Below are 26,383 nucleotides of genomic sequence, written 5' to 3'. Positions count from 1 at the left end.
ATTTGGTAAGAATGCTTTTCATCGTGCCACAGACAAACAGAATAGCAGATGAGCATCTCGACTGCACAGCCTCGCTCTCATCTTAGCGAAGACTTCTCGCTCCGGGCTTGCTACCAGAGCTAAACACATCTCCCACTGTTGTTTGTCTTATCCCCTGCCATCCCCGTGAATCACTGGACAGGAGATTACATTCTTGTTTATTTGCATCACATTGTGCACTGGCACAAGGCTCAGAGCTGCATGTGAATAACATTGTAATGTATAATATCAGTGTAATGAAGGTCTAAGGGTAAGTTTTGCGAATAAATGTGTAAATACACATGAAAGATAAAGTGGATATGCAGTCTAGGCCAGAGGCTTGTTAATGCAAGTGCAGTAGATAGACTTGTGAATGTGTGTCTGTTTCTGCTTGTGATTGCATGCTGCATTCATCTGTCTGCCAACCCTGCCAAGAGTGTGTATCTTGGGATCTGATCAAAACCTATTGGGCCTCTGCGAGGGGAAAGGGGGGGGGGGGTTAAGAGAATGAAAAATGTGAGAGCTGGAGTGGTAGACGTGGCGATGACTTGCATGACCCTGAAAAAGGATGTTGTTATTGTCTCTAGCCCCTCTCCCTGAGGACGCTGACTAGTGCAGTCTTGTTTAGACAGGACGGTACAAAAGTTGTCAATCTGCACCCTGCCCCACTGTGGAACTTTCCCTCACGGGGTTTCAGCAGCAACACTAACCTCATTCGTCAACATTAACCCAGCCCACCGTAGAGGTGTGCGTTGGGGGCTCGAATTACCTGCGCTCACATGCTGCTCTTTAGTTTCTGATAAGTAACAAAGCCAACAAAGACGGAACGCAGGAAGTAGAATGTGAAACAGAGGCATGAATCTTTGGCTGCAACACATTAGATAATGAAATCAGCAGCAAACACAGACTCTGGACCCAAATCTGGATCACAAACACCTCATTGATCAGTGAAGTAGAATGCCCAGGAACTGTCACTGGAACAGAGGCATACTGATTCACGGCCACGTCCTCTTTTAATTTCCAGAAATGCACAGTTAATTTCTCAAATGATGCATGTTCATCTCGCGCTGTCGTGTCCAACATCTAAACCTTGTCAGCTCTGCAGAGAACTGTCATTCACTTTGTCATCCATTAGAGGGCTCTCCAGGAGTGACTAGCGAGGTCACCCTCCCCCAGCTCCTCTCCACCTTCAAGTGATTGGGCTCCTCCATGCTAACCAGTCAGTCGTGATCTATTGACAGCAGGGCACTGAGGGTGAATCGATCATTGGGGCTCAGGATCCCCCTTTTAAACTGAACGGCAACAGAGGCAAACCCAGGAAGTAATTGAAATGGGCTCCTCGACAAAGAAGAGGATGTACTGCATATGTGTGTGTGTTTGTGTTTATGTATTACCGGTCAGAGGCTGAGGCACGTGTCTTTGGAACAATCACATGATCAGCTAAACATATCGACTACATCAAGTAAAATATGCTGGCCTGGACCACGTCATCACGGGTCTTGGGTGAAACAAATCACTCTGCTGCTGGGTTTTCAATATTCACGAGCCGCCACGACAGACCAAAGGCAATTTCACAAATGGCCACACTCTGGCTCTAAATCTTTAAAGATGGACTACAACACAGGCAGGACACGTCTTTACCCCGGCCCAACGCATATCTGGCATGCCAATTGAGGAAGTCTCCGTTTGATGAGAGCTGGCCAAGCAAGCAGGGGAAACTCATAATGAAAAACTGCGCACTGCTTCAGATAACTGCTGTAGCAGGTTATCCTTTTCATCGAGTGTAATGGAAAACATTTTCATTCAGACAATAAAAGCTACTATTTCTTATCTTTTAAAATAAAATGGTCAATTTGAAGAATTATCAAGAGGACACTTTTGTCAAACCAGTGGAGGAGGACTCTGGCAGGAAAATGATCAAGGAGCCCGAATATCCCAATTTTCTGGTGCTTGTTAACCTTTTAGCACACATTGCTCGTTCAGCCTAGTGCAAGGACACGTACAAAGAAAACACATCAATATATGTGTCAAAATAATGTGACAAAATATAACACTTGTTTAAGATAGAAAGTCAACTTAAGTTTGTCCAATTCCATGATAAAAATCCAAGGCTGATGACATTTGTGCTGGTATCATGTAAGTAACACTGATAAGATTGTATTTTGATCTACAACCATTTATACTGGGATACTAGTATGAATCTTATTCTGTATGGTCTTACTTGCAAATGCCATCTTCAGGGTCCTCCAGACCAAACCTCTCATCAAAGGTGAGCTGGATCCTCATGTCAGTGGTCGCCACTAGTCTCCACATCAACTCAATATTCCTGGGGTAGGTGTGTGGGAAGTCTGGGCTGTGGACCATTCCCTCTCCGGACACTGTTATGATCTTCTCCTGATGGGAATCCTGCACTCCTAAAACAGAAAACACACTATACTCAGTCTGATTGGCTCAGATCAGCCATGCACTGTTTCGCTGATGAGGGCTTGATTTAGGAGAAGACACCAAGCCTGTGATTTGAAACATAAACATGTCAAGCACAAAGAATAGTGTGAAATATCAACCAAGCATCCAAGATAAAAGGTGAGACTTTAAAGAAGGAACACCAGATTGTTTTAGTCAACCTAGACGTGCTTGTCTGGAAAACCCCGACATATCTGGCTCCTGCTAAAACATTTAACCTACATGTTACATTATTAACACATTATTATACAAGAACATAATTAAATAATTGTCTGCCTTTGTCTTTAACCTCCGGGTGTGTAACTTACATATTTAAGCAACATCCTCTCAAAAAAAAACACTGACAGCAAATCTGTTAATTGGACAAAGTCTTGATATATATCTAAAGGAATAATCCAAGGAAAAGTAGGGATTCTGGTCATTATTGATCGTTTCAGTGAGGAGACAAACAGCCTCAGACCTCATCGTGGCCCGTGAAAAGAAGCACTGAGGGCTTTGCTCTGATAAACACGAGGGGCTGAGGGGAAGATATGAGGTGTGAAGGTCAGGACTGAAATAACAGCTGGAATAAGGGTGGAAAAGGACCGTACACGGCCACAAATTAAACAGGTTATGTTAAATATCGAGAATGCCCAGAAATCAGTTGACAGAGGAACAGCTGAACATGAAAATAAGTCTTTGCCTTAATATTTCTATGTATATATTCTTCTGTTTAACTGTGTGTTGTCATCATGAGTCCACATTTCTATACATTAGCTCTTTGCAGAATGCTTCAAAGGGAACATTGCCTGATTGGTTTCACCGAGATCCCCTCATAAAGCCATTAAGGCCCACTGGGACCAGTGGCTGCAGGATTTAATCACAGTGACAAAGCTTGTCGCTCAGTCCCCCGGGGCTCCATCAGGCCCCGTCACTTATGGGAGAAAAATGGCCAGGATACTTCCATCTGAGCCTCACGACCACTGCAATGACAACACCCTGAAGCCGTGCTGATTACAGGGCTGTTTGCAATTCACCAGGTCAGAATAATACATCAAATGCAAGAACATAAGAAAACAGATGTTGTAGCATCAATGTGCAATTTTCAAAATAACTCAGTGTGTAATACCAGACATTTACAGAAGTATAACACAAATACTGTTTTAGATACAGTGTTGAGTGTAGCTCTGCACAGGCATCAGACATTGAAGCAAACAGCTAGTCTTCATCATAAGTAAAAAAAATTATGCCTTTCAGCAACTTATTTACATTTTGGTGTTTGTGAGCTAAAGCGCCAGTAACTGCCAGTTGGATTGGGTTTTATCCAGGGTTAGAAAAGTCTCCATTTATTGAACGTACAGCTGAAATTTATATTGATCCTCTCATACAACTCTCGGTAGAACAAAATACATTTTCACAAAATGTTATTTTGCTGTAGTGGTACATTTGGGAGAGCAGCATATCTTGCAGTGAACAGAAGCTGACAGTGAAGGCGACAAACGTACTGTGCTGATTTTTTTATATGGTTACAGTGTGTGTTCAAAATGTCACATGTAGCACCTGTCAGTCACCTCCCATAAAAAACACACAACAATATACTTCAACATTGGTTCGATATACTGTCACAGTGATACATTTTTCCCATCCCAAACATATCATCAGTTTGTTTAGGCTGTATTTATTCTTGTACCGCTGGTGATCATTCAGTATTCATGAACCAATCCAGTAAGTCTAGCCATTAGCAGGGGTTTAATATGCTCAGAGAAGAAGTGTGCTGCTGGAAGTTTGTCAGTGCATTAAACGGATGAATAACCATTTCCCCAGCGCAACTTGTATAGACAATTTATATTTGAAACACATTTTGAGCTTGATTACTCTTTATTATGCCATAAATTTGATTTGAGGATGTGATTCATACCCAGCAGCGTGATTCATTCTGAGGTTATTTGCTTGCAATAGAAACAAAAACACAGACAGGTTAAGTCTGTGCCATGTGCTCGCCCTGCATAATGTCAAATAACAGTTCCACGGCAACTCTGAGTTTCTCAGCGCGGCTCCAAGGACAACAAATCTGTCTGAAGGAGTGGCCTCTGAAAATAAGTGAGTTAAACCAACTGCAGCAGGGTACGATCTGCGCTGCTTTCTGATTACTTAAAGTCAGTGACAATACAAAGAGAACTGACAGTTCACCCCCCCCCCATTCCCTAATCCACCAAGCTTCCCATTCTCAAAGGGCACAAATGTGGTTCATAATGATAACCATGGCACATTTACCACTCAAGACTCCCATTAACATTTAAAACAATGTGTCCTTGACTTCAGACAGTTGTAGACAAAAGCAAGCTGAAATGTCAACTGTTGCTGGCAGATTTTATCAGCCAGCTAATTTAGCTAGCGTCATGAGGTGATGTCCCCAGCTTTAAGAACCCCGCAAAGGGGATCTTGAATATGCATAGCTACAGCATGGCTACATACTGTGCATAATGTTGTGCTAAATGTTGTGAGGGTTAAGCCGAACGTCTCAGGCAAACACATTCTCACCAGCTGATAATCCACATAGAAGTCATGGAAATAGAGACTGTGTTTTTGTATTGTAGAGCAGAGCTGCACTTCAGGACCGGATAGGAAAAGGATCAGTGTCATGTTCTGGGAATTTTGGACAGGCAATTTGAAAAATATATCACACAATCTTCCAAACTCTTTGAATGCAGAATATCAGTCTTGCTACAGCCCCGTGCACGCCACTTCATCGTGTGAGGAAATCGAAAGTTTGACAGGCCTAACGTGCCTTGTTACGGTTGCTAAGCTATGATTGGACGATCACTCTTCAGCTAGGGGTCAGTTGTTAGATGAATGCACATAAAGGAGTCCATTCTAATCTATTTATTACTTGTTCAAATTAGCTTTTTTTCAGAACACAATGATTTTTGAAAGGTAAAATCTTCCCACACCAAAATTGTTTATGGTGTCAGAGAATTTTCCTTTGGATTTCCTTTTCATTTTGTTTAGTTTTTTGTTGTTGATAGAAACATGTCCAAGCTCTCTCTGATCTAATAACAAAAAAATGAAAAGAAAAAATACGTTTTTATCAAGATGTAACTCGAGGACATCTGGACCTTCTCCCTTGGCATCCCGACTGATGCTGTCGATCAAATAGAGTAAGTGGATAAAACAACAATGACATTTTTTTTTTGGTTCTCACAAAACAATTACCTCAGATTGCAGATATCACTTTGATGTTTTCCTTTGGGTTTGGTGGTGAGCCAGGTGGGAACAGATTGAATGACAGTGTGCCAGATGCAAAGAAAAACAAAGCCCAGGCATGACTTCTCAATGAACAGGCTCTTTCATAACTGTGTGAGGAGTATGGCCTCAAGTACAAACTGTCTCACCAAATAAGGGCCACTTTCTTTGGGGAAATCAATCTTTATGAAAAAAAAGCTTGTGCACAGAAAATAGACTTTTTATCAAGGAGCGGATTTAAAAAAGCCCCTTAAAGCCATACTTTGTGGTTTAGGATGACTCCTTCTTAATGGGGTTAATAACAGCATGATCAAATTTCAATAAGTCTTCCTCACTTTTTGTCTCTGCAGTCAATATTTCTTTGATTTCTTTGCAGAAAGTCCTGATAAAAAAAAGCTTTTAAGCTTTGGTACAGGTCGTGGTAACACACAAGATTTGACGGACTGTTTTTAGATTCATTTTCCAGCTCAGGAGGAAACAATCTGATAGCTTGCATGCTATTAAAGCTTGGCCCTCCATCACAATGACATGTTTTAATTACATCCCTATTACTGTGGGCTGCAACATATAGACTCATAAAGTACATAATGTGGAAAAAAGTGATTCTTTAATACATTATGTGTATATATATATATATATATATATATATATATATATATATATATATATATATATATATATATATATATATATATATATATATATATATATATATATATATATATATATATACACACACTGCATTGCATGTGAGATAGTAGGTGTACACATGGTATTGATAGAAACAACAAATATCTACTTGCCCAATTATGAACAGATGATAGATCTGCTCTGTAGGGCTCTGATACAGAATTCCTTGGGAAAATCTGTTAAATGATGTCTGGAATGCTTTTTTATTAAGACTGTAATTAAGGAGAGAATGTGAAAGGAAAACCTGAACTTGTTGTTGCTGCTTGCAGAGAAAGGGGGGGAAAAGAAGAAAAAAAAAAGAGGCCCTGACATGAAAGCATTATGTCCTGATGAAAAGGTATTCCAGAAATCTGCATGGATGAAATCAAACTTAATCCAAAAAGTCTGCACAGATCCTACTTAATCCTTACACACTCATCACAAGTAATTGCAGTAGGTGGGGGAACAATGTGTTTGCATTCCTTTTTGGTTCAGGTCTTTGTGCGTGAAGATCGAGAACGAACCGTCCAAGTGATTCTTCGTTGTGGATCTTTTGTTCACTTGCATCAAAGCAGAAGCTCTTTAAAAGTGTGCTCCTTTAGAGCACATACGCTGAAAACCATTTGATTAAAGCAAGATCCAATTCACAAACCAGACTCCTTAACCTCTTCTAAAACCTTTCTTTATCTTTTTTTTCTCCTTAAAAAACAATACTGTGTTTTTATGCTTCAACCTTTTGACCTTTTCCATTGATATCCTCCCTTTCTGATTTACTCTCCACGCACTGTAAGAGGAAGAGACAAGCTACAAACCGTGCTGGATTCTGGGTGTAACTCTGACTTGAAAATGACCTCACTCTCAGGGTTAACCAAAGTCATCTAATGATCAGAGAAGCGGTCCCCTAGAGTGAATTACCTCAAACATGACTTTTCCTTGACCTACTTTTTTCCTCTGTCAGGAAAGTAGAGCTGACTATTAAGGGAGGAAGTGACTCTGAATAAATAGGAGCCTATACAGTGCAGCCATTGTGCTTTGTTCACACGTTAGTGGCTGAACTGTTCATGCTGTTAAACATTAACCTTTCCCCTGCCAAAACAAAACTGGAGCACACATGCAGAGCACCCTGGACATGTGCACAGTTACATTAGTGCACATGAAGACTGACTATTAATACTACTGCTGCTATGATGATGATAACAAACAAGATTACTAGAATTAGGATTAAAAGAGAAACTAATCAATATACAGAAGACCCCTATCCCCTCGCACATACTCCTCATCACAAAGCCTGTGCACACACATACAAACACACACGTATGTGCATGTGCACCCAGATGCATTAATAAATATTAGATGCCTTCAAGCAAAGATTAACTAATGAGTGCAGTGTGTGCTTTGTCCAGCCTGCTGCATGTTTCTCATAAAAACAAAGGAGCAGGAGGAATGAAAACCATTCATTCTGGCTTCTCTTAGGCTCACTAAATTCATCTTTCCTCACATGATATCATTACAGTGCTCTTAGCTGTAGAGTTTATCTGGTGGTCATACTGCATGACATGGGAAACATAACTTTGCCTTTCTTCTGGAAAACTAGGAACATTTATGCCACACCACTGTTCAGCCCTGAGAAAGCAATAAATATCTCGGCTCGCTTCAAATATGAGGTCACACAAGATACTTTTAAAGCGGAACAGCCATCATTTGCCGTTTCAATTGGTCCTCACTAAAATGAAACACACACAAATGTGTTAAAATTCTCATACCACTGGGGCCAAATCAAATTAGTATGGATTACACTGGCATGGGGGCTGTGTTTACTCTGTAAGATGGCTAAATTGTTATTTTCACACTTTATGGGCTAAAGATCCAGGTTCGGTACTACACTGTGTTCTCCCAGCAGCCTCATGCATCATGGATAACCATTTAAGACAGCCATTTCCTGTCCGGTAATCGACAGCCGAGTCACTGTGACACTAAATCCAAATTGTTTTTAATTTGAACCCTGTTACCTGGTGATCAAAATGAATGTGAGGCCCTGAGCAACAGAGTCAAAGCAGCTTTGGTCAGGTGATGAAACTGTACCTAACAAAGAATTCCCTTTTTACAATGCATGTGTGTCAGGCTCGATGCAACCGCTCCAACATCTGTTGCTTATTAAGACAATGCAGTGGTTACTACAGGTGCAGTAAATTCCCAAACCTGCTTAAGATATTTATTGCTTTTGGGTTTACAGTCAGTCGGGCAAAAAAAGGGGCTGAAACACGCCATGGGAATCTTTCATACCATTAAACAGTAATTTGGCGGCGTGGGACCCTTGTGTAGCAATTTAATCTGCCAGACATATGCTCCTGTGTGTTTTGCTGAAGAGGAAGCAGGTTCGACACCCGAATTCCTCGCAGCAGGGGCTGAAATAAGGCAGGACAGATAGGAGGCTGGTGATATAGATAACTCATCAGAACTGTTAAGATGGATGCATGCATGTTGAAGTGAATAAAGTAAGTATATTACAATAAACTAACACTCTATTTTAAGTCCCAGTGAAGGATAATTTATTAAATGGAGATGTTTTGTGTGACCCAGTGTGAGATGTCTTGATACATTTGTATCCAAATAATAGTAAGTATGAATAAGATCATTTATATGCTTGAAGATTTTTTTAATCCATTAAAAACTTTGACAGTAAAAGCAGAGCTGCATAATCTTGCTCATCCACACGCATGACTGGCTCTGTGATTACAGACTGTCTCATGGCAGAAATTTAACTGATGCTATTGATCACTGTGTCCATCAACAACTGTGAATTCTATCTGACCCACTGAAGTGACCCTTGGGTAAAACAACAGACCCCGCTCACTTATTGTAAGTCACACTGAAAAAGAACATTGGACATGTTTTGTCTTTCATATATTTTTTTTTTAAATAAATGATTATGCTAATGATGATCATGTCTAATCTGCAGTTGTGATTTTCAGGTTTGAAGAGAGGACCCATCACTGTCATCAGCTAAGTCACTGTATCATTGCATCCACAGTTCACAAGTGAATATCTACAATACAGAATTTTCTTTAGGACATCTTTAATCAGTGTACCTGCTTTCTTAAATGTGTTTATTATGGTGCTTGATGCTAAATGGGTCATGAAAGCTACAGTAACAGTCGTTAGACGTGCAGAGTGTGGAAATGCAGTTGGGCCCCAGACCTCTAGGGGGCTCACCAATACCAAAATGTCTTATCAACCACAACTGCTTCAAAACCACAATTGCTCCACACCACAAAATGTAGCCACAGAATAAATGTTAATTAACTTTACAGTTTGGGGATCTCCCTAATCACTGATTACTAGGATTTCAAACATTTAAGGTTTGGTCAGTTCAATACTACCCTCCTACATCACTTCAAAAGAGAGAAAAAATGGATTGTTTGGTGGAGGGGGCAGTTTGTGTCTGTGTGTGATGGGACCTATGATAAATATGTTACATCACTGGCCAGTGAGGACATAGGAGCGTGCCAGAAAGCTTACAGAGACGTGTGAAGATCCAATAAGACAAACTGTCTCAGACAAGCTGTTTCAGCTCCGTGTTTTTACACTGACAGAAGGCGGAAAAAATGCAAAACATCACACTAACAATCTTGCATTTACTGACCGGAGAACAGCTCCTTCTCCTGTCTCCCCGGCTTTCATCAACAGGTGGACAATTATGATCCGTGAAAGCCCTTTCAGTGAAGGGGTCAAAGGTCACCAGAAATCTAATCAGTCCCAGCACCGAAATGACTGAAACCCTTAGTTTTGCTGTGTCGTAACTTAATAATGTGATACTTTATTGATTCCTGCAATGAAATACTCTATTTTCATGCCCCTCTTGCTACAGGGAGGCCAGAGCAGCTATGCTGGGGTGGACAGAGTGGTAATGACCTGCTCAGGAACACTTTAGCAGATCATTTCCAGCAGGGGTGCTGTAGCTGACTGAAGGGTGCTCTCTCTCTAACAAAGAGGTCAACCTGGCCAAGTGGGCAGGTGGGACATCTATTAACACATGCTGCAAAACATCTGCAGATCATATCAGGTGGCACAACCTGATACCACTAGTTTGTGTGTCTTTACATGATGGGTATGTATACACATTCATATTCTATCTACAGCTTTCCCACGGAGGGTCCATAGTGGGTATGTGTGCATATTTGCCTAAAAGAAATTAGTAGTGAGGCGTTATCTAAGAATGAATGGATCTTAAACCCATTATTTCATAAAGTAGCTTCAGTAACATTATGGAAAGTGAACAAAATGCAGGTTGATTGGTCTTCATCAGCATGTGCATTCTACAGTATCATTTTCTTTTAAAAATGTTAAAAGATCAACTTAAAAAATGAACTAAAATGAAGTCTAAACATGAACTAGATAAAAGAGTGATTGTAAACTAACTGCTAAAACAGCACACAATGAAAATTACAAAAAATATTGTATACTTGTTTTCTTCCTGCAGCAGGAGACACGACACCTTTTGCATGTGTAGGAATTTCAAACTCAATTAAAACAAATACGATATTTATGGGTGAAACATCAAAATCACAAACCAACTCACAGCTGCTAGAAAACAATCAAACCACAAACTTACATCCAGTCAATTCTTCCACAAAAATAACCAGAGTTGAACAATGTAAGAGGCCCTCAAGCTCATGAAAGATTTATCTTGCATTAACTGCTGTGAAATTCACCCTAAATGCAATGCCCAAAGTGTTATCTAAGAAGTGATTACAAATCATGATAAGGTTTTAAGGGCCACAGCTGCAGGCTGTTAATGATAGTGAGTGCACAGTAGTGTGCAAGCACATGTGATGCTGTGTGAAAAGCAGGCACACCAAAGCTAAATTGAAGTCTTTCAACCCCTCAGGCTTTAGTCCGTCCAGTAGAGTGACTGAAACTCATCACCACACAACGGCTTCTCCTCGGGTTACAATGTTTCCCCGCCCCCGAATGATTTCTTGGAGGCTCTAATTAGTGCCCACACTTGTGTTTGGCATCCAGAAAAAGGAAGATTGAGTGTCAGGCTTTTCACTACAGTCGTCTATTTGTGTTGACCCTCTGGCATTCTGTGTCTGAGCCCCTGAGCCTGGATTTAGACATGATATCAGCACCGAAATCAGCCACATAACAAATAATACACATATCCAACATCACTGCTTCTGCTTTTCTTTTTATAAAGTATAATGTATACCAAATATAAACATTCTTATTTGAAGTAAAAAGATGTAATTTACGAGGCAAGATTTTTGGCAGCATGGACATCGACTTGTTTTGAATTGTAAAATAAGAGACGAATACATGTAAGTGGCAAAAGAGCAACAGTAACCAAAGAAAAAGACAAGCGATAGAAATAGGCATCACATTTCCACCGACGATCATTATTATTATATGTGAATTATAGGAGATAGCGTAAAAATATTGCTTAAATAACCAAGCGTCTAAAAGTGAGTATCAGCACAGTTGCTGAAAAAGAATCTTATATGCACAAATGTATTTCACATTCGTTTGACTGTAGGTCCACAGAACATGTTAGAACAATGAATGCGCCTGTCAGGCTTTCCGTTTCTCTCTTCCAATTACAATCAAGGCCTGCAACTACATTTAAGCAGGGTGCCCCAAATCAAATTGAAAATCCTTGTCAGATGTCAAACTCCGAATCAATATCAAAGTTAATTATTGTGAAGTGGATGGACTGATAGCATAGTTTAGCACAAAAAAAGAAAGTAAAAAGGCTCCGAGATGTTTCTCACAAACACTGGGAGACGGGCCTCCCCTTCTGGCCGGGAACCAGGCGTTGACAGACGAACCACGTCTTTTTTAAACTTCTTGCCGCAGCTGTGGACGGCAGCTCCGGGCTGCTTTGTAGTCACATCTGTGAGCTGGACAGCTGGATGTTTGGAGAAAATTACAGTTTGATCTGTGGCAAGCCAGATTGGAGGACAGCTTTGCCGTACCAGATCCAGACACTGCGATTAAGACTGATCAAAGATGCAGGTTTTGCAACAAACGTAGCTGAGAGGATTGATAGCTGATCACAATCCACTTTGTAGCTCCCTGGCTCCGAGACAGAAACACTCAAATCTGCAATGAACAGCTTGGACAAGGTCAATAATGTTTTCAACTAATGATTTTTAAATTGATCTCGGGGTGCATATCTGCACTGGAATCTCCGTAAAGCTTAGGTTGCAACTTGGATAACGGCCAAATTCACACACTGAGTAAGTCTGTCTTCACATATCTTCCTCTCCTTGTCCCATTACTTTAATCTTAACTTAAATCATGAAAATCCAACTACCATAGACCTCCCAATTCTCATGGTATTACATTTCCTGGCTCTTAAAAACTTAAGAGTAACTTAAGAGTGTTGCAGCCACGAATTAATAGCCATCTAAATACAACAGCTGTCCAGAAATCATATAATTTACATAGCAAGCATAACCTCTGAACAACCCTCTAAGCAGCTACGAGCAATGCAAGCAAATCTGGGTAAAGCCTTGGAATGTCTGATGAGATTTTCAACTAAAGCAAATTGAATGATTAATCCAAAGCAGTAGACAAGGAGACAAGTAAAAGGACATTTTAATTGTGGCAGTTTAAGAATAAAATTCTCTGTGGCTCTGCTTCCCGATGCAGATTGATTTCTTTAAGCGGGTTGCCGTGGATCTCTAATTACTACCACCCCACCAAGCCTGCATAACCTTTTGGCCCAGCTGTCTAGAGAAGAGGAGCTGCAGTGCAGAACCCAGGGTAATGAAAGTATATTCCTTTCAACCTCTATTTACCAAGGGAGGGTTTCGCCGAGCACAACTGCTCTTTTCCCGTGACATCCCGCTCTCTCGCTCAGACACAGGCCTGTTGCTACCCACTGCAGCCACGGTTTCTAGCTTCGGTCAAAAGTCGCTAAAAGAGGTGAGAAGTGTGTCTAAATCACTGCTCAAAAACTCTCACTGGATTCAAACTGACAACAACCTTGCTTTACTAATAATTCAGTCAACGTCAAGCAGCCAACGCCAAAATCAAAGGCATGCCCTCCAAACTCCAGTGAACAATGTCTGCTCATACATCCCAGCATAACAACTTGCCAGAGGGCTGGCTTTGCTAAACCAAGCAAGTTTGTACCTGGATCTTCAGGGTTGACATGAGTAGCAATTTGAGGATTAGAAAATGGGAAAATTGATGTTTCTAAGGGGAAACGTCTGCAGGAGAGGGCAGTGACTTAGTGTCTGCAGGTTAATTCCCAAAAGAGGGGAATACAATTATTGTATAATTGCGATGCCGCTCACAGAGACGCTCTCTATGGATTCATTCATCCAAGACTTTCCAGAGGATTTGTATTTCAATCACTATGGAAGTTTAAAAAAATACACTGAAGTGTATACAGGTTTTGGAAAGTTATGCCCAGCAGAACAATGAAACTTTATGTCTTTTGATGAACTGCCTCATCTCTTCTCTGCCACTTTACTCTTATTCATTCTAGCAGTGTTATCAAATGCAAATGGTAGCTTTGGCCCCTGCGACACCTGCGATTTACAGGAACGTGCTGTAAACTCATTGCGCTCTTTGAAGTTACTCTTGATAGAAGCCACACATACGTAAAATTGTCTAACCGTGGGACAATAAATGAGAAATAAAAAAGAGAAATTTAAATCGAATTCCTAGCCCCAGAACTTTAATCTGCCATTCCTTTTAGATCCGGCGTTGATGGCGGTTTCCAACATAACAACTAAAACAAGAACTCAGCAAACATGGGCACAATGACTGAATGGCTGAATGAATAAACTGAAATCAAAGGGCAAGTGAACCTGACAGTCTCGAGCTACTCACTTATTGAACACCAGATGAAGTTGTGGATTCAGTGACCTTTCATGCCTCACCTTAGCTGACTCACCCGACTCACCCGACCTCTGACCCCAATCATTGGCTGTCACGTATGCAGGCTAAATCATGCAAGATATTAAAGGAAACAAACAATGATTCTGTTTTGAAACAAGCTTGCTCAATATAAACACCTCCAGCAACGTACTGCTGTAATTGAAAAAGGAGAGCGATTATGATTTATCTAACAAACCCAGTGGTATGTGATTTAATCAGCTGCTCTATTGATGCAATTGTAAGCCAGATCATTAGTCTCTTTTTGCAGAGGTGGAATGTTATTAAGTCTCTTTATGTGCCTGAACTGCAAGTAACCCCTTGTTTGACCTTCAGTCACCGTTGCATCCAACCACATACACATGTCACCATGACTAACATCTGCTGAGGACCGCTGTGAAGCCACCAAACTCAGTCGGCCTCAGTTTTAAGTGCTTCTTTCGGGAACGTTTTGAAAAATGACAAATAAATGGATGCGCTGAGCACTTAGCACCCAGTCTGGCTTTTTAATAGTCCACACAGGTCATTAAGCCTCTGAATGTCCGTCGTTTGACTGAAGGCCTCCCAGCACTCCTCTCTGGCTCTCTGCGACTGTTCATAAATAAAAGTCTCTCAATCATCAGTGTCCATTTGCCTCTAAACAAAACCCTGCTGTTTGATGAAATCGTTATCAGAAAAAAACACTGGCAAAAAATTGAAGTTCACAGCTAGCCACTAAAAGCCATTTTATCTTCAGAAACAATGAATATTCATGAAGCTGCATTTAAGGAACAATAGCCGTGTAATTACCTCCTGAGATAAATGGTCAGAAAATGGATGCTTTTTTTCTTCAGTGCTTGAAGAAAGTGGATACGCACATTGGATAAGCTAAATACTTCTTAGTGGGACTTCACAGCTCAGTTTCCGAACTAAACAACCACAAGCTAAGGCCTGTACAGCAACCAGTAATTAGCATGTACGAGGAACTGAAGGGTCGCTTTCCAATAAATCACAAATGCATTGGTGAATTTTGGATGAATTATCAGGAAAGGGTCCCCTGTCTTAAACCACCACGTATCTTATAGATCCAGCACATTGTTTTAGTTTTTCAGCCCTCATTTTATTACTATTATTAACATTATTTTGCTCACTTTCATAGGCCTCGTCTTCAGAAGCAGATGTGGGCTGCTTTGTAGGTTTATAATGTCACTGTCACTTTGTGGCTTTTTCTAGGATGCCTGCAGTCCAGTCAGTGTTGGGCACTGAGACATCACTGGGTAATGTGTAACAGTATCGCTGTGAAGGGTCGTGTGCTGTCTTACCAGGAGTCGGTCCACGGTCTGGGACATGTTAGCTTGGCACTGAAGCTTGAGGTGAGAGGAGATGGCTCTTGTCGGGTGACTCTTATGTAGCTTTACATGGTATTGTGTGTTTTTAGCTGCTAGCTAGCCCACAATCAGGAATCACCAGTTTTTTTGTTCAGAGTTTGGCAGACATTTTGACATTGCTGGAAAGCACAGGTGAGACGCATATCATTGACGATGGCTCCGTTCCATCAGGTGTCCCTGCGAATCAACCATGACAGTGAGCCAGCATTGACTAAACAAGGACCTTGAAAGTAGTTCACCTAAATGGAATGCAGTTGGTTTTAACGTTATCAATTACACCTGTGTTTTCCCACAAGCCCAAAACATCTTTGTTTTTCCTGTGAGCTAGGTTTTTGTCTTTGTTAGTCCTGTAGTTATTAGTCTTGGTTTAACAATTCATGGAAACAGGAAGCAGGAAACAGGAAACAGGAAGTTGGAAGCAGGAAGTAGGAAGTAGGAAGCAGGAAATAAGTTCAGCATGTGGTGATTGGATGTGATTGTGATGGGACATTGATCATGAGCAGTTGTCAGCTCCTCGGTTTGGATGTTATTCTTCATTTTCCCTCTGTGCTAAAGCAACGTCTGTGAGTACTATTCCTCTACTGACATGGAGCCGTCGAGTTATTTTGTGTTTGCATGATTAGAAGTGCGGCTGGATGCTAATTGCGTTGCTAAGCTAGTGAATTGCTGGTTGTCTTTTTGACCATGTTAGCCGTGCCTTTATTATATTAGCTACGTGGCTAAGCTAGTTAAGATCTGCTTAATGCCTGGATACTGTTGTGATACGTGTATTTGATCAACAATGCTGTTTATTGATGCAGATATTTTTACTGTATTGTAATTGCAGTTTCACAAGATTCCAAGTAAACTTTATGGAATTTCATCACATGTATCCTGAAGTTTGGGAGTGTTTAAACTGATTGGAAACAGTCCATGACACTATGATTCTCAATATTTTCCAGTAAGTGAGATGATTTAAGTTAAGATGACTCCTTTGTGTTGTGAATACATGGGTCAATTATAACACTGGGTGGAGAGGTTATTATAGCCACAGCCCTGAAAAGAGACTTCATAAGGTCATAATGATCTTACCTGTCAATTCACACCCAACTAATAATAGAGCATTTCTGGCAGTGACTGAGGACACTGGGGACATTTTTTTTCATGCAACTCAAAAGTAACTGTATTTCCTACAAATTATGTTTATCACGTGGTGGGCGTTGACGTATTATTTGTTTGATTCTTTTCACTATCAATCATTTTTGAGGGCATTTATTTCATTTACTTATTTATTATGATTTTTAATGATGTATGACCATCTTACTGTGAATTCAAGCTCTAGTTTGGGCTCATTATTAATCTAATTTGTTTTTTGAAAAATGGACTTGGTCGCAAAACTCTGGAGTTTCCTAATACGCTTCAGCGCTTTATTTTGGATTTAGTATCATGTAAATAATAAAAAATGTACGATATGTAGCTACGGAACTAATATGGGTTTCAACTGCACTGTTCTCATCGGTATCTGTGAACAGAAATGCTTTGAAAGAGCGGAACGATGAATTGACTCTCTTCAACATAACAGACGTACTGGCTGCAACAGAGAGGTGAAAAATGTTTCATGTCTACATAATGCATGTCAATGATCTGCATGAAGAAATCCATCACTACAAGCATCAGATGATGCAAACTATGCCAAAAACAAGACAACTCAATGACCTGCTCTAAATCTCAGCTGAGGCCTGTCAACAGGTGTGAAGGCAGACAAAGTGTTGAACAAACTTTGGCTGTCAGGGCAGAAAATGAAGGATAGATTTTGACAAACGGAGTTGTGCATGAAAGATCTGCCTTGTCAATGGTGTCTCGTCGGTTGGCATTTTAATGCTGTCGTGTGTAAAAGCCCTAATTAGAGGCAGCTGAGCAAATGTTAGATGTGGAGGGGAAATGAGGAGGAAGAGGACGGAGGGGCTTAACACCTTTTTCTTACAGCTGGTTGGTAACCTGTCATACTTTTCTTATTGACCGTCTTTCTCTCGGCATTACTCATTCTGAAGGTTTCCTTTCAAGCTGTTATCACACAGTCTTTCCTGTGAAGAAGAAAATGGAGTAAGAAAAGTCTTTTGAGAGATATGAAAAGAGCGTGTAAAATGTTTAGCATGCTGCTCAGTCCACTTCATATAGCCTCAAAGTGGTTGTTCTGTAGAACTTCTATATCTACGTGTATCCATCTATACTTTTTAGTCTGAGCAGTTATTGCATGTCATTGCATGCAATTGTTTGTATTGCACTGCTTACACATTGGCTGTTAAACAAACATTGTGAATGATACGACCAGTTATTTTTCCCTTCATTTTCTTTTCTTTTTTTATATATTACTTTGTGTAGGTGGCACTCAAATAGTTATCTGTGTGCAACTGGGTACATCAGCAGCTGCTGTTTACTGAGTAAACTGATGCATTAGTATAGCCCAAATGTTTAATGTGTGATTTAGGATCAACTAAAGCAGATAAATCTGAAAACAACCTGCTTCTACACTGCACTGCAAGACCATCAATTTAAGATTTATCCACTTTGGAGAGAATTTTCAAAAGCACTACTTATAGATGTGAAAAATTGCAGTTTAGTGTAGATGTAAAACCAAAACACAGTTATGCAGTGTATTGGTAAAAGCAAAAATCCCATTGGCTGTGTGTATAACACAGTGCTTCATAACTGAGATTTAACACCAAACACCAAACCACTGACAGAACAGAGAAGACAGCAGCAGTGTGTATAACGTCCACATTAACTTGCAGGAAATGTGCCACGGCTGGAAACACAAACATCAATAAATAATGTTTTCCCCTTCGCAATGCCCAGAACTGACTGAGTGGCAAAGTGCCCAGTTTATGTCATGTTAATTATCACCTAGACAGAAACACAAACTCACTCTACACTCATTCCAGACCAAGAACACTATCTTTAACTACATTCAAGATTAAAGGCTTTCAGCTTGCACAACATCATTTTTGTCATTTCATATATATATTTTTTTTTAGGATTTCCAGACATTCTCTTGTTTCCACTTGTCTCCAAAGAGACCTTTTCCCACAGTGGACATTTCCACTTGTCAATCACAGGTCAAACTAGTAACATTAATAAAGGCTGCACTGCAATTAGTCTAAGGATCCCAGTGTTGTGCATCCTTGCTCATTGGGATGGCTTACTGGCACACCTTAATGGAGAAGAGATACGATTAATGTTATTAGTTACACCTGTACTTTCCCTGCTATGACAAGTCAAAATGTCTGTTGTGAGAAATACCTATTGGCTAGCCAAACTCTAACATTACGATTCCCTGTTTATCATTGTTTGTTTCCGAACAGTACAGCCAAAAGGAATCCTACCTAACGGTGAACTACAGTATGCACAATGCTTAATACAACACTTCCTGCTTTGGTGCAGCCATGGAAAAAACAACAACTGGCATATATCACATTACTTCCAGTTCTAAGCTGGCAGTTCTTTTTGACATCCTTTGATTACACAATTTAATCAATGTGAGTAATCCCTTTAAAACTTGCCGACATTTTCACCACTTGACTGAATTTGTCATATGTTGTATGCCTCCTCGGCTGCTGAGCCATGAAACATCTGGGCACTGAGCCCTCTCCTCTCCACACCTTGACACCAAGTCCCTAACCAAAGCCAGAATCAGATTCCCTTTTCATCATAAAGTATGATACATTTACAGGCATTTAGCACGGCAACATGTGCAGAGACAAATCAACAGCTCATAGTGCACAGTGGCGCACAGTGCAAGGACTTGTAGAACAAGTAGCTACTTCAGTGGTTGACTTGATGTCCTAGTAACAAGAGAACCAGATATAAAAAAATAACTGGACATCCTTCACTGCTTTACTGGAAGACTCAGTATGTTGAATGAAGTGCACTCTTCCAGTAAGTCAGTCAGTGTTGCCAAGTTACTTTTTACATTGTAGAAGGACAGCAGTTCCTCATGCTGCAATAATGTTACAGATTGCATGTTGTATCATATTCAGTTTCCTCAGTGAATACTTGGAAGCCAAATAGAAAAGGCAAAGAAGTGTCAAGATATTACATATTACTCTGCCCTTGTTTTGAATGGGTATCAACGTATGTTATCTCTTACACTTGGTATCAACTGTCCTTTTTTTAGTGTCACAGTAGAGTAAAAATCCAGATCACCAACAGCAGAAGCCAACGAAAGAACGTTGTTATGAAGTTGTAGCTCCAAGACAAAACATTTTCCAGTACCACAGACAATCCTGTATTACTGAGGAGCTGGCTCGAGTAAGAGGTAATTTCACTCTTATTTTATTAAATGGAGATTGCTGCAGATCCTGTTCGGTGCTCAGACAGCTACACACAAATATGCACACCCACAGTTGGCAAATCATTTTAGTCAGTCATAAGACCTAATGGCTAATGTGCATTTTCATTCCATTTGGGCCGTAGAAATGGATACTTTCCCATGGGAATCCAAATGTAAGCATGCCATGGCAGAGCATATCCAGTCTGTGCTGAAAACCTATTTGTGCTTTGGGAAAAGCTATACATTCTCAAAATAGTATGTGTGATTGGGTTACCATCTCTGTATGCCACTGGCATAGTGTCGTATATCACATCTCACCATGTGCTAGGTGACATAATCCAGCCAGCATGAGACGGCGCTGCGCCGATGATTACTGGGACAGGTGTGTTTTTTATTTCCCCCCCCCTAAATGCATTAGAGCTGGGATATTTCACATCTCCATTTAATAGCTTCTGGTTCTTTTCTCACTCTCCTCCGATGGCACATAAAGAAGACACAGTGGTGGTTTGATTTCCATTGGCATACATGACTTATGAGTTAGTGTTGTGAGTGTTTTAGGTAATGGGAAGTGAAAGCAAGACAAACATCTCCGTATAAACTTTGGAGGGATGAATATGTGAGTGGTCAGGCACCGGCAGGATGCACCACATGCAGCATGAGCAATACGTGGAGGTGATTCTTTATAGACTTACTCTTACTATGCATGTACGAGCTCTAGCAAGCCAAACAAGTGCGGTGTTCCAGTCTTAAGTGGAACCTGAAGTTGATGAGGCTGCACTGGAGAAAACACACATCTAATTAGTGTTTTACTTTATCATGAAGTCTACAAGACTACTCATAGATCAAGGAGGTATTATGTGCAGTAACTGAAAGGTCATCAACCAGAATAATGAATGTATTGGTGAGCTTACAAGTACTATTACTATTATCAGCACTCTTTAGCGATTCACTCTATAGAAAGCTGTCTTGTAATGAATCAAATCGCACATAAAAGGCAAGAAATATGTGACAATATCTGCCATGAGAAATAAGTCGGCAGTCATTATTAAACTAATTGTCTGGACTAAATTGAGCCTGTTCCAGTCATTTAATCTATGCTAATACATTCTTTACATAAAGAACACACTTTATTGGCACAATATTCTTTTTAAGTCAGTAAAATGTTGTAACTATTGTCATATCTTCATTATGCTTTCCTGTCAACTGCTTAAACTAGACATTCACGTCATATCTGCGCTGAAGTATTCAGTGTGTATTCTACTGTATGAGGCTCCTCGCGCATCAGTAGCTCTCATTGCTGCATTCTAAAATTAGCATCATTAATGACGGTGCTTGATAACCATGAAATGCCTCTGCTGCCTCTGATGAATCAAGTAGCTCGGTTTCACACATGCAGAACCCTTCATATAGTGATGAAGAGGAGGGGAGACATATGGTTGTGAAAAATAAAGCAGTTCAGTTTGTTCCTGCCACAGTGATTCGCATACTGTGACCTCTGAGACAGTGCGGCTTTCGCTATCTAGCGGTGTGGCTACTTTGTCCACAGTGTTTGTGTGGAATTCATGGATGGAAATATTAAAGAAACGCAACATAAACACATTTTTATCAGAAAATGTGGTCTCGTTGGGAACGGATTGAAAATTGTTTCATTGTTACTTAAATAAATATTTTGTGTGGACAACATGTTGCTGTAATGCAGTTTCAGAAATAATGAATTCATGTCAGGAAGACTGTAGGAGCTTTTAGAAAAGGGGACAGAATGAAAACTATGGTCACCAATATGCACACCATAAGGATGCAATGTTTGGTTATTGATGTGTTATTTATCACTTGACATAAATCTAATCAGAGAGGATTTATTTAGAAAGTGGTCAGTATGTAGATCAGTGGACGCTGCTTCAATAACATACTAAAGCTTGAGTCAAAGTTTAGGGTCTGACTGCTATTCATAAAAATAACTTAAAAGTTTGGTTCCTGACTTCTATTCACGTTTTTTGGTAATGATTCGGTATTTTCCATAGACGGATAACTAAATGGCTGCATTTATACAGCACTTTTCTCCAAAGTGTTTTGCAATTTGCTCGGTTGACAATGGGAGCAATTTGGGGTTCAGTGTTTTGCTCAGAGAATCCTGTGATTAGTGGCCGAGCCGCTCGACCTCCTGAGCCGCAGCCGCTCTGTTTATCTTATTGTAAAGTGTTGCAAATAAACTCTTCTTCTATCATAAGAGACATAGCTGTGAGATTCTTCCGCACTCGACCCGGATCAAGCTCCCTGTCGATCACCTGCAAGGTGATGCCCATGCAGCCCAGTGAATGGAAGAGTAGAGTCATCACAGGACACTCTGAAATACCTCTCTGATAGGAGGTGATGACATCTGCCAAGCTATGCAGACATGCCCTCCAGAGACGGTAACCAAGGTCAACTCGACTGGCTGCCAAGATTTTTAGTCCAGTGGAATTCCAGTTGCCATAAGACAACCAATACTCACAGGACATCTGAGGTCTGTGTAAAAACAGTGCCACACGGGCCAAGTTTCAAACCCTCGCAGCCTCAAGTTGATCCAAGAGCTTTATCAATGGAAGCTTCTGTTTTCGATGGAATTCGTTTTGTAACAACAAGAATGAAAATCATTCTTGCCAGCATGTACAGCACATCAAACAATCTTTCAGAGCGCCCCTTTACTTTCATTCTATCATCGGTTTTTTTTCCTGCATAGCCCTGGAGATTAATACATTTGCTTGCCTTGACAAGGAAAGAGCACTGAAATTACCACTGTGTTACTCAAAGTCTGATGAACCCCTCAATGAAGATTAACTTATTTAAGCATATAAAATCCATGCAAATGTAATATGTTTTTTCAAAATATATATTTTCAGGGATACGTTCGATTGGGCTAAGATGATGATGTTGAGTTTGTTTGTTTTTTCTTGAAGGTCTTAAAGTTTCTTGACCCTTAAATCCTTCAAAGCTGCTGAAAAAATAAGCAAACCTTCCTTTGTGGATGTGTTATTAGATGTGTAGCAATATGTCAGCGCTGTAAAACAGTAGGTCAGGACAGTGATCAACCCAGTAAAAAAAAAAACACAAAGGGAGCTGAGGAAACGATGCTAACTCGCAGTGAATGACAGGTATTTGCTCTGACACGTAATCTTGACTTTAGGCAGACATGCTCCACCCTTCATGTTTAGACTGCACCAGGCAGGCACTCTCCTCCGCCCGTCAGAATCAATGTTGGCGTTGGGACTATTTACACGTCCTTGTTTACAAGTCTAAAATTATATACTGCACATTTTTCCACTCTGGGAGTCTGAGAGGCATTCACTTGACTTGCAATTACTCAGTTTTTTTGCTTTGTTTCATTCAGGCTGCTCCGTGTGGAGCTGCTTTTCCTCTGTGCCAGCTGGTCAGACTGTAACTACTTGAGTCACTGTGCAGAGAAACATCTGATAACATTCACCAAGTCCTTCCGCTAAGGGAGCTAAATTGCTTTTTGATTTGAGTAATTTAATTCCGTAGATAAGGGGAAAAAAACATGATAGAAATGTTATCTGTATTTATTTCGCTTATGAGGGAAAGTGAATATCTTTACAACTGCCAATGAAATGGTGGCTTTCCGAACAAACATTTGCAATGAAAGATTGACAAAGCCAAACATTTGAAATGATATTGCAAAGCTGATGATGTAATCAGCTGACAATCCTTATCTGCAAACTGGTAATATCTCCGAAAGTGGGTTTCTTATTGGAGGGCAGCCGGACAATGAGCCCACTACAGAAGCTGGACCGATAAGAAACTGAAAGAGGAGAAACACAGTGCCACATCAAAGATATTATTTAAAGACATTATTTGCCCAGGAAGTGTTTACTGAGTATGAAGGTGTTTCCTCACCAACACCCTAATCTCTATTCAGACATTTGGAGACACACCTGGGAGCAGCAAGTGCACCCACTGAACTTCTCGTTTCTCATACTGGCCACTCTTGGGCCGGCTCAAGGGCACCACAGTAGTAGCTACTAAGATAAGGGTGTGCCTCATTCACATTTCCAAAACACAGAGTTTATGGAATTTGGTCAATGTAGCAAGCTTTATTTTTTCAGTTATCCTCTCATCCGCCTTTTGGAGACCAACGTATTACTATTTCTTTGACTTTGTCAGACCATCACTGGCCAAAGCATTGACTGTAAGCAAAGACAACTTCACTGACATTGATTCAGCCTGGCACGGACAGACTTGGTGTCTGTGGAGAACATTTCTTCTCCAGTAGAGCTTAAACATGTGACCCAGATCCCTTGAAAATTCCCTTGGTTGCTGGAGAGGCGGGGGTGATGGTGCTCTCACTGCCTGAAATGACAAACAGCAGGCAGGCGGTGGCATGCTTTGCTTGCCAAATACAGCACTCCACGTTCAAATAGTGCTGACAGGGAAAACATAGACACTGTTATCCAGGGTCCCCCAACTCTGGAGTGAGATGTTGAGGGGGAAAAACTCCTCTCGCCAGTACACATAGACCTGCCTGTATTCAGTGGGTGAGGGTTTCTACTGTTGCTATCGTGGAAAAATCACACAACTGCAAATTTGTTTAGTGACTAGGATAGATGGGCTCGTGAAACCAGTTCCAAAAATCCATTCTTCAAAACAAAAAAAAATGCATCGAGTCTATTGAGAAAATAAGAAATCATTTTAACCATCCTGGCAAACCTCTTTTTATATATGTGGTTTTCATCTGACAGTAGTGATATACTCGGTGTAATTGTTGCCCTCTTTGCTTCCTGTTGAGTTCATTGAACATTCAAGCCGTCCATTTTCTTTGATGGTTTTAATTCAGCCAGGCATACCGGCTGCTATTGCACTGCCCACTACAATGATTAACTGCATAGTGCTGCATTCATTCATTCAAGCATATCCATCAAAGTACAGCCTCTTCTAACTGGAAACAAGCTTTCCCAGGGAAGCAGGCTCAGGAAACATCTGACCTGTATTAAAGAATGAATGGAGAGTCCAAGACCGGCTAGTTTAGTTTCACTGCTTTAAGAGGCGTATCGTAATTTCAAATTAAAACATAGAGTTAAGCACTATAGAAACCACTTAAAATAACATAGTGGAAACTTGAATGCCAGCTGACCACACTTGTAGCTGCCAGTAGAAGAAGCTTGCACCCACAGTATATCCACCACTATGTTTAGCCAAGTCAGGACAGATTTTGTAACATATGGCTGAGAGGGAGAAAAAAGTTTTTGCCCGTTCTTAACTTTTAGGTTTACATGCAAATATGATTTGAGGAAACAATGTTGCCTGAAGAAAATACTTGTTCCAAACAACGTGAGCGCTAAAAGTGTCAAACTGGTGAAGCGGGACCCAATATATTTTTATCACTGTGCATTTCCATTTGAAAACTTTTTTTTTGTAATTATTTCCCCAAACTTCCTTAATCCAGAAATAGTACTCTGCACTTTTTTCATATTTTTCTGCCAGATTGGTATGGAGAATGGCACTGAATACAATACCCATGAGCTTCAGTTTCACAGGGAAAGAAGTGTAGTTCCTGACTGCATGCATCTAAAATTTACCAAAAATCTGAAAGTGAATGAATTGAAACTTCTGAATGCTTTATTGGATTTCTAGGTGCTGGAATATTTAGCTTCAGCTCACCATTAGCTGCACACCCAACACAGTCTTAAGCCCTGTTATTTGATTTGATTTGATGGTTATAGCCGACTTCTCCCCTGATATTTTTTATGTACAGTATACAGGGGCGCACCTTTGCTGCTAATCTGCTAATAATTCATGAGTATACAACCCTTGGAAGTGCTTAAAGTCAGTCACCAAACATTTTTCTATGTAAGAAATGACTGGACTTTTACTTGCTGAACCCTGAATGACCAAAATAACCCCTCCCTCTAAGCCACTTTTTAAGTTTGCTATTAACAACTGTTTCTCAGTCATCTGTGAATGAATGGGTGACGTGCACTTCACATTACACCTGAAACAGTCATGATGTCTTAACAAGGCCACCCACTCTCTTTCCTGTTTTTTTAAGTTCTCACTATAAACTGTTTATTTGTCTGCATCATAATCTAATGAATGCACAAAGCACCTCTGTATCTTCAAACCCTCCTTGTATGTATAAGTGGAAAAGTGCACATGGTCTGCATAGGCCTGTGACCCTTATGACCCCCGGTCCTCCCCTTAATCTCGTAATCTTTAGCGGAACAGCAACCTCTGTGATCATTGGCAAGGCTAGCGTGTTGTATACCTTCCTCCAGCAGCGCTCAAGGGGGATATGTGGCCATATCTACAGGTAATCCACATCTCCTACTAATATTTGCAGCCGGATTTTTCTAATAAGAGCTGGACCTGTGCTTATGAGCAAGATAGGCGGGGTTTAGAGCATGGCCTTTTATGGGAAAGTGAAGCCAGGCCACTTCACTAACATGAGTGATAT

General features: G+C 40.5%; 1 protein-coding gene across 1 annotated transcript in view; it reads right to left on the bottom strand.

The window, feature by feature from the left end:
* Window positions 1-26,383, bottom strand: part of pdgfc (platelet derived growth factor c) — a 43,547-nt gene that overhangs the window by 13,586 nt on the left and 3,578 nt on the right. Inside the window, exon 3 of the mRNA XM_070836969.1 lies at window positions 2,240-2,432. Within this exon, the coding sequence (XP_070693070.1) occupies window positions 2,240-2,432 (193 nt within the window). The remainder of the gene's footprint in view (window positions 1-2,239; window positions 2,433-26,383) is intronic.

This window comes from Pempheris klunzingeri, chromosome 9 (assembly GCF_042242105.1).
Source record: "Pempheris klunzingeri isolate RE-2024b chromosome 9, fPemKlu1.hap1, whole genome shotgun sequence".
Taxonomy (NCBI): Eukaryota; Metazoa; Chordata; class Actinopteri; order Acropomatiformes; family Pempheridae; genus Pempheris; species Pempheris klunzingeri.
The sequence above is the reverse complement of the archived record's forward strand: the minus strand, read 5'-3'. Positions and strand labels throughout refer to the sequence as shown.